This window comes from Cydia fagiglandana, chromosome 16, assembly GCF_963556715.1.
Source record: "Cydia fagiglandana chromosome 16, ilCydFagi1.1, whole genome shotgun sequence".
NCBI lineage: Eukaryota > Metazoa > Arthropoda > Insecta > Lepidoptera > Tortricidae > Cydia > Cydia fagiglandana.
In genome coordinates, this window is record NC_085947.1 from 8,597,604 (window position 1) to 8,607,188 (window position 9,585).

At 37.5% G+C, this 9,585-nt stretch overlaps 1 protein-coding gene across 1 annotated transcript; it reads right to left on the reverse strand.

The window, feature by feature from the left end:
• Positions 1-4,681: 4,681 nt before the first annotated feature.
• On the reverse strand, positions 4,682-8,475 carry LOC134671894 (protein lethal(2)essential for life-like). Its single transcript, XM_063529748.1, has 3 exons — positions 8,338-8,475; positions 5,801-6,034; positions 4,682-5,420 (listed from the first exon to the last, which is right to left on the reverse strand). Exons 2-3 carry the CDS (start codon positions 6,032-6,034, stop codon positions 5,070-5,072), a joined length of 585 nt encoding a protein of 194 aa, XP_063385818.1. The 5' UTR covers positions 8,338-8,475; the 3' UTR covers positions 4,682-5,069.
• Positions 8,476-9,585: the final 1,110 nt, after the last annotated feature.

Sequence of the window (9,585 nt, forward strand, 5' to 3'; positions counted from 1 at the left end):
TTACTCTATTAGATAAAACGGTAGATATTGAGCTGGCAGTACAAGCAGCTACAATTAATGCGGCCGGCAGATCCATCGGCTGTCGAACTGCACATCTACCCTCACAGGCACTAGTAAGGAGAGAAGAGCGGTGGTGGCTCAGTCACATTTACTCTATTAGGTAAAACGGTAGATATTGAGCTGGCAGTACAAGCAGCTACAATTAATGCGGCCGGCAGATCCATCGGCTGTCGAACTGCACATCTACCCCCACAGGCACAAGTGAGGAGAGACGAGCGGTGGTGGCTCAGTCACATTTACTCTATTAGATAAAACAGTAGATATTGAGCTGGCAGTACAGGCAGCTACAATTAATGCGGCCGGCAGATCCATCGGCTGTCGGTGTCGAACTGCACATCTACCCACACAGGCACAAGTGAGGAGAGACGAGCAGTGGTGGCTCAGTAACATTTACTCTATTAGGTAAAACAGTAGACATTGAGCTGGCAGTACGGATTAACCCCACAGGGACGAGCGGTGGTGGCTCAGTAACATTTCGTCAGGTGTTGTCACCTCATAAAATAATTACTAAAAAATAATTACTTAAACAAAAATCAACTTATTTTAGTAATAATATGCTTCACCATGGCTATGAACTTGTGGTGGTAATTAGTGAGTTTTGGTTGTCCCTAACGATTTACTCTAATAATAGGTAAAACAGTAGGTATTGAGGGTCATGCCGTCCATTTATTTGCCTGTCGGTACCTACTTTACCATTCAAATGATCGAGTTCCTCGCTCTGCTTCAAACTTGCGCCAGATCCTAAGTAATCGCTCCCGGCTGATTGATGAACTCCCCCCGACGCTGCCCAGTGATACATGAGCGTACAATATTACTCGAACAATTACGGATATCCTATCCTATTGCACTTTATACTCTAATTGTGCCTGTTTCCAATTACTTATAAACACAATTTTACAAGCTTTTATTTAGTTTCACCTGTCCCGTTGTCGGTCTGTAATCAAATCTTGCAAATTAAATTTGATCCACTTCCTGATTTCCGATTGAGCTGAAATTTTCCATGCATGTATAAATCGGATGACAATGCAATATTATAGTACCATCGAGCTGATCAGATGATGGAGACAGGAGGTGGCCATAGGAATGAAACAACGCAACCTAATTGTGTTAGGAGGGGTTTTTAGAATTGTCTCGATGAGTATTAGTTGTCTGTCGTAAGAAAAGTACAGTCAGGGATAAAAGCTTGTAATAAAAATTTAATTTTTTCCAAAAACTTATTTACAACTAGGTACCTACAGATACTTTGAAAATTGGAGCGAAGCGCCAGGGTCATTGCGTCAGTTTACCGTCCAGCGCCTGTATCCGTCCACTTGGCGTATTGAATAGAATAGAATTTCTTCCTTTGCCAGAATACGCAAGTAAAGAAATTAGTGTAGTTGCTACAGAATTGCGTATAATTTGAATATATGCCTCTATATTCAAGAAATTCGTATAATTGGAATATATACCTGTATATTCAAATGATACGCAGTTCTTAGCAACTATGCCAAGTGGACGGAAACAGGCACTGGACGGAGTGGACGGTGAAGTGACGCAACTATAACTTCGATTATATGACGGCGGCTAGGTATGTCAAGTTAACACAGCAGATTCTAAGAAACAGTTTTAGGTTTCATTGGATGCGCGCGCATGTGACACCTCTTGAGTTTTATGCGTCCATAGGCTGCATTAACCCGATATCCGCTTACCGACGGGTGAGCCTTACGCTTGTTTGATCAGTGTTGATTCTAAACAGTGGTTCTTATGAACGCTATTTCATATGTTGGGTTTTGCACTGAGGTGAATCTTTTCTTAGATCGTACGAGGATCGCACTCACGTTGTCCAATGAAAAAGTACGTGATTCCTAACCACTAACATAGATGGCGCTATGAACTAATATTCAAACTCTTACGCTAGATGGCTCTTCAAAAGCAATTGGCCAGATAAATACCTATTGGCACACGTTATGGGCGCTCCTAAATATTAATAAGTGTTCCGTAAACAAAGTCTCGTACGGAACACTAAAAATAGAAATGATTATTTATACAATTTCTTCTCAGCTATAAATAATAGACTTCTATTGATATCTATTCTGTAAAATAGGGTATTAGGTATGTCATCCTACCCATATCTATTGTTCATTGAACTTTAAATAAATATCAAGTAGGTACCTAAATTTGATTAGAAAAATAAAAGCAGTAATAAAATTTAATACCGCTAAATTCTGTACCCAATTAAAAAGAAGACCATTATGGAACTACGAGTAAGCCATGAGTAAGCCCATTCATATAAAAAAAAAAAGGTACGTTGACATTTCGCATTCAGCCCTCTCCCTCCAGCTCAATGATAAATTAACTATATTATTGACTGCGAGGCGGCGTGGTGATTAAATCACTCAAACATTACATTTTATTCTTAAAGCATACTTGGTTTGTACTACTTGTCAGTTTTCGGTGAGTAGGTATTGTTTATGTTGGATAGGTAAGTAATTTTCAGTAGATATTTCTGTAAATAAGTACCTACTACTATGAGAGAGGGTATTTTACCTACTTATTATAAATTTTATATCCTAGGTTCTCCAGATCCCAGGTCGTCGTTGATTTAGTTCAGTTTAAACTCCCCGGATAAATAGTAGGAGTAGGTAGGCTAAGTAAAAGCTATTAGCATTGGAGAACTATAAACTCCATAATTAAGTACTTAACTTACTTAGGTAAGTATACTACATAAGTGTACTTACCTAAGTATCCACTACCAACCAGTCTGTCCAAATTAGGATTGTTCATTTTTTTAGACCCCCATTTTTATTTTATTTTCTGAAAATATAGGTTAATTTAAGATACCAATTCGAATGATTTAGTAATTCGTGGCTCGGTTGAGTATTTATAATTTATTGAAAATATGAGATACGACTTTTCGTAAATTACATGTCGTCGGCTGATTAGGATAATGCACAAGCAACAACAAGCATTAAAAAAATAGTTGTCATTGTCAATTGATTGTAATGTCACCTGTCGACAATGTCAGTGTCACGAGTTTCTATAAATAACAATCGTCTGGAATGGAAAACTCGTTTATTTTGAATCATTAATTTCAAAATACCTACGCTATAAATTTGAGAAAGCTGATTCCAGAAATCTGCCTATAATATAACTTAATATAACTTCACATAACTTAGTTTTATTATAACCCTAATATAACTTAGTTTTATTGGAGTATGTATCCATATAGCATCCAACTCCAACCATAACTTGGCTGAAATCAAGGGAGCAAAAATACAAATGTAAGTTACCTACATCATATACATATATTTTAACTGATTCGATTTGTAAGAAGATTGGATTCATAAAATCGTTACAAGCGTCCATTGCTAAAGGTAGCTTAGCACCCAGTGGGTGCTTTCTGCCGGCTTGTCACCATTGTTTGGATATTGTACTACATACTTATACTACTATATTAGGAACATGCCAATTTTGCTAATTATATCCTATTATTTCAGGTCATCGTGATTCCTATTTAGATACAGCTGTGAGATATGTAACTGCACTTGGGCCCAGAACAAAGTTGAGCATTTTGTATTGAAACGAACGTCATATTAATTATTAATCGTCGTAATACTTTACGACCGTAAATAATGCCTGGGAACAGAGTAAATAACAAACCATACACTTCTCTTCTGGATGGTCAACAAGAAGCCATCATTGTCAGATGCTCGTGCAGAACATGATAAACATACATTTAATGTAAAGTTACTATTTTTTTTGGAAACATATATAATATATTTCCCAAATTAATAAAAAAGTAGGTAAACAAAAACATGTTTTATTATTCACAACTCTTTATTAAGTCTTGTCCACCATGATATCAGCAGCTTGAACTGCAACATGTACCTGTAAATTAGAAATTATATCTTATTAAAGCAGTTTCAGGCTGAATTTTAAGTATGGCTATGTATTCTTGTATATTCCTTCTTTCTAGTAGGCAACCATCTCTGTTTAACGGTTTGCCTTTAGATACTCTGGCTACATTACCACAGAAAATAAATAGATACCACGACCCTACCAATAAAGTGAGCTTTTAAATACTTAATTGTAGTAAATTAATATTAATTTATACTTACATCAACGTGATTCTCACAGCAATACTGTGTGTAACACGTGAAGTAGGTAGGTATTCCAAGTTTAATTCACGGCACCATCTTTCACGTCGTAGGTCTTCGTGGATTCGAACTATTATTTTTGTGAATCATTCCCACACATAGGAACAAGGTTTTTGATATATTATTAAGCAATGAAATCTACTGTTTAGGTATTAATTATAAATCAAATTGTAACAAACAAGCGCAGCGGTTTAACTGAAAAATTTTGTTATGACAATCGATGACAATGATAACTTTGACAATACGTGAGTGACGGATTTATTTACTATGGTTCGATAACTTTTATTATGCAATGACTTTACATTCAGCCCAGGAGAAGGTCAAACTAAGGTCATAAGGATATTTGTTGAAATATCTTCAATCCTCAATTATTATATCGCAGCAAATGTCGGAAACTGTTTAAAAACCTTATATCTCGAAATGGTTTTCGAAATAGAACATTTGAAAAAAAATGAACAATCCTAATTATTAAAAATCTCGTCAAAAATATATAAATTCGTTTATTACTTAAATAATAACATTATTAATAATAAATATAAAAATTCGTTTATTACTTAAATAATAAACATACTTAATAATTACATTTTCCACTGCTCTTCAAAAAATCCTAATTCGAATCATGTCGTTGTTGGCCAACAACGTGCTTTAATCCTTAAATGCTATTCGATCGTTTGCAATTGCATTTACGTGTTAACACATTGCTTCTCGTTGTTACTGGGAAAGAGGAAGAATGCAAAAGACATTAGACAACCCTAATAAATAAAATGCTCGCTAGATATACAGACAACTTCACTTCAATATCACATGTAATGACATTGACGCGAAGTCTGTTCATATCGGATTGCTAATAGGGTTGTCAACTGTTTGTAATATTTAGGGAGATGTAACGATGGGTACTGTCTGTTCGCGGGGCTGGTACGGCTCTGGCTTGGGTGGTTCAGATTGCTTCGCAGGGCCGGTCTTCGTGATAGGGATGATCCTTTCGCCAGCAGACGGGAGAGGGCGCTTGGGAGCCGTGATCGTGAGCACACCGTCGGAGGACAGGGTGCTGACGAGGTCAGCGACCTCGTAGCCGGTGGGGAGGATGTAGCGGCGGGTGAACTGGCGGGAGATGTAGCCGTGCTCGTCTTGCTTCTCTTCGTGTTTGCCTTCCACTAACACGGAGTTGTTGCTGGCCTTCACTGTGATCTCTTCGGGCGCGAATTGTTGGACGTCGAGGATAACCTGGAAATGGAAAAAGTTTGATTGAAATACTGTTCCAAAAACTAATACTGACGGTAATAGGACCGCGATTCTCCCAAGACTACACTGATGTGGAGTTTAAAATTTTTTGAAATTATTGAGAACTTTTCTAACTTTTCAGAAACTTTCCGCAACTTCCACATTTGTAACCCAAATTAAAGTAAGTCTCTATCTCTGTTTCTTCCGAGCTATATATCCCACATGGTGATGGGGTCAGCTTTCCGTGTCTTTCGCTTCCACTTCGGCCTATCCTCGACGTCGTTCTCGGACACTTTGCACTCAATCATATCTTTTAGCACTACGTCCTTCCATCTTGTTTTCGATTAGGAGAATAAATATTTAAAATAATAATAGAATCTCACCTCGAACTTGTCCTTCGTAAGGTTAATAGTGGAGGAGGACTCCTGCCTCGCTAGGCTCGTCCTCCAAGGCCTGAAGTAAGAGTTCCTGAAGAGGGAAGAAGAGGGCAGGGTCGACAGAGACGACAACAGGTCGTCGCGGCGCAGGCCCATGCCAAAGTGCTGGTCGAACAGCCGCGAGGGGCGGTGCTCCCAGTCGTCCCACCAATCGCGAAACATCATGGGGACCATCGACATCTGGAATTGAAAGAGTACCGAGTTAATATAGAAGTTGGTCAGTTTTTCTAAAGTTTTCCTAAGTTTTTTTTTTGTTTTTGAGACGAGTTTTTATCATCTGCTACACCATGAAGGCGATTCAAAACCCACACATTCCCGGTTTTCCTCAGTTATCCAAGTCAAAACCGATCAAATATTATTAGAATATCTAGGAAGCTAAATCTGAAGATCTGAATTTCCGAATATATCCTAGGCGATGACGAGATACCTATTCTTAAACACAGACCGTTTCGTACGCAACAATGCTGTAATAAAACAAAATAATTGCCGCGCGAAATGTAATCGTAAAATTCAACTCGTCTGTTCATCTAAACTATCTACTTATGTATTAAGTATATACAGGCTAGGCGATCCATTTTTTATACGCTGACTGATGCAAACATGCGTACGGGGCGCCTGATGGAAAACGACGGACCCCACAGACTTTTGACACTGGAACTGCCTAACTCCCACAGTTATAAGTAGTACCTACATACTCGTAGGTGTATTACATATATATTTTTCTAAAATGCATAATCAGAGAATAATTTACGACTTTAACATTGAGCACTTTGTACATAATTGGTCGCCTTATAAACGACACGTGAAAAGCGTGCAAAATGCAAGCATACATCTTGGCATTGTCTATTCGTATGTACGTAATTCTCATCTCACTGGCGAGAATATTTTTAGTCGCGGATAACGAGATAAACAGATTTTTAACGAGCGGATACAGCAATGTTCGCAAATAGACTCCAAAAATACCAAGATACCTAAAACAAGTGCAGTCTAAACAGTTTTCCGCCCTCTAAAAGTGGACAGGGTGGAGTTATTTGTATAAATAACCGTATGGTTTAATTTTTTTCTCATATTACATTATAACATATCTGGGGGCACGGCAGTGCAAGTAGAGCAAAACATTAACTATACCGAAAAAGGTATACACAAACAATACGTATGTTTTTAACAAGCAGAAACGTCTGTGCGTACGATGTTATTAAGCTTAGTTCAAGTCTCACTCAAGACAGTGATTTTTCCACTTTTAAATTTATTCTAAGCTTAATATGTAGGTACCTATGTTGACAAAGACAATGAGGAAAGTTTCGAAATCTACTCGTGAAATGAGTAAAATGTGAAAAGGGGACGCGGAATGAAAAGGGAAGCGAAGCTAGACCATAATCAGATTAAAATATGGGTTTGCGATCTTGCTAAAGGTCTGGTTTTATCGTTTTTTTTTACAACCCAGTGTGGCATGGCTTCGACTTCTTGCCATCTATGCGATATAGCATACAAACTTGCGTGTCATGTACGTACCCTTCAGCTCGCTCGAGCTGGTAAGCAATTCGAAACACGCTCTTGGTCATCTCAAACGAAAGTAAACAAACCACTTAATGGCGTCATTATAGTATAGACTGCCAACCCTGTGAAAAGTAGCCGAATGAATTGTTCTGGAACGATTCCACGAATGATTCACCTGGTTTCGAACGGTTTTAGAGTGTGATGCAACTGAACTAAATAGCTTGATGAGATGCGATGTAAATTATCTAGCAAGTGTTATTTCGGTCCTGAATATTCGCATCGATCGTTATATTAACTAGGAACATTGAAAAAGAAAATGAAATTATTAAATCATACCTACATAATGTTTTCAATTCATGAGGTATGTTTATTGATTGTTTATGTTTTCAATATTCAATTATGAACAAGAAAATTGCGATAGGTATACATGCTCGAAATGTATAAGTTCACGTAAATAGGTAATTAAAACCGCTAAGTTCTAATGGGCCTCATAAAGTTATAAGATAACTTTTAATAAGTATGTACCTATGTAATTACAACTGATGAAAATGAACCAACATAATATTGTTTAATAGGTAATACTTATGCAAAATACCTATAGGTAGTGTATGCTAGGTACTTGTGCTTTTGAAGCCCACTTCGGGTAATAACTATGGAATCTTAATAAATGACGGAGTTCGTAATATAACTTCTATTAACGTTGATAGTATATTAAATAATGATATAGTTGAAATATTTTAAACTGACCGGAGGACTAATTAGGAGTTCTAATAGTCCTAAACGGTTTCAACTATATCTAACACACTAATACCTACATTATTAAAGTAAACCTAAACTTAAATATTAGGTACCTAGGTAACTTAATTATCCAGTTTTAAAAAAACTATCGCAGATAAATAGAAGTACACAGATCACAACACTATCACACTCTGCCAAAAATAGAAACCACAAGATTGTTTATGGCTAAAATTAAAAAATCAAAATACCTTCGAGGAATGAGAAGTTCGTTGCTGGCGCGCGCCGTAGTGCTCGCGAGACTACGTTGTCCACGTTTCAGTAGAGATTTAAATAGAATTTTCAGCTGCCCACGCTACTGACTCACGATGGGATACACCTTGAACTTGTAAGCAGTAGGGTGACCATGGGTTGTGTTGGGAATCGGGAAATCTTCTGAAAGAAGGATCGACAATACAATATTGTATTGTGCTTAACACATCGAGGTCGCGACTCGCGACGTCGTGCGATCCATTGTAAAAATGCCTACATCATTTTCCGTCGTTTTATCTTTACGTTAGCGATGTCGACGGAGCCCCACTACCGCGGGGCTCCTATTCTGTCCGGTTTGGCCTTCGGCCATTTCAAGATAATTAACCAACCTAGGTAACCTACACTGAGAGAAAAATCATCACCAGGAATTAAAAAACAGTTCTGTACTGGGGGAAAAAATGAAGTTTTAGTAATAATTATGGACGTTTCACCATTTCTGTAAAGTTTATTTATTTCTACAAACAGCTCAGTAATCCCAAATATTATTTCAACAAACAGATAATAGAAATTGCAAGAACTAATAGAAATTGCAAAAGTCAATTTGTTCCTATTAGTTAACTCTCCTTGTCCCCGGATTAAGTTTTTTTTTTGTAATTCTAAGTGTATTTTTGTTGTACTTTTCTCTCAGTGTACCTGTATGATATAAAAAAGTGATCATTTGGCGTTCTAGACCGTTCGCGATGTAGACAAATTTAAGCGATATAGGCAAATTATTAGGTACACTAGTAATTTTGCGTTCTAGACCGTCCGCGACTATACCTTGTAAAAAATGTGATATATTTTACCGCTAATGATCTACGCTAGCTAGAGTTTGGTGCTCAATGCGCCATGCACCATACATAATTTAATGGATCTGAGAATTGGCCAATTGAGTGGCGCCATCTATTATGACTTCGAAATCCAACACAGGTTCCTAATCGGGTTAAATTACATACGTCCAAACGGTCGCCAGGTGACTTTGTGATCCACGTCGTTCATAGGAATGGTCGATGTCGATACCTACCTGATTTACAACTTCAATGTACCTTATCATGTTAATGTTGATGTAATCAGTGTTAGGGGACAGGCAAGGCACTCAAGGCAGTGTCACCATTCACAAAAGCTTCCAACAGTTCAACCTTTTATATAGGTACCTATCCTAATCCATATAAGTAAAAGGCTGAACAGTTGGAGTTAAGAAATGATGG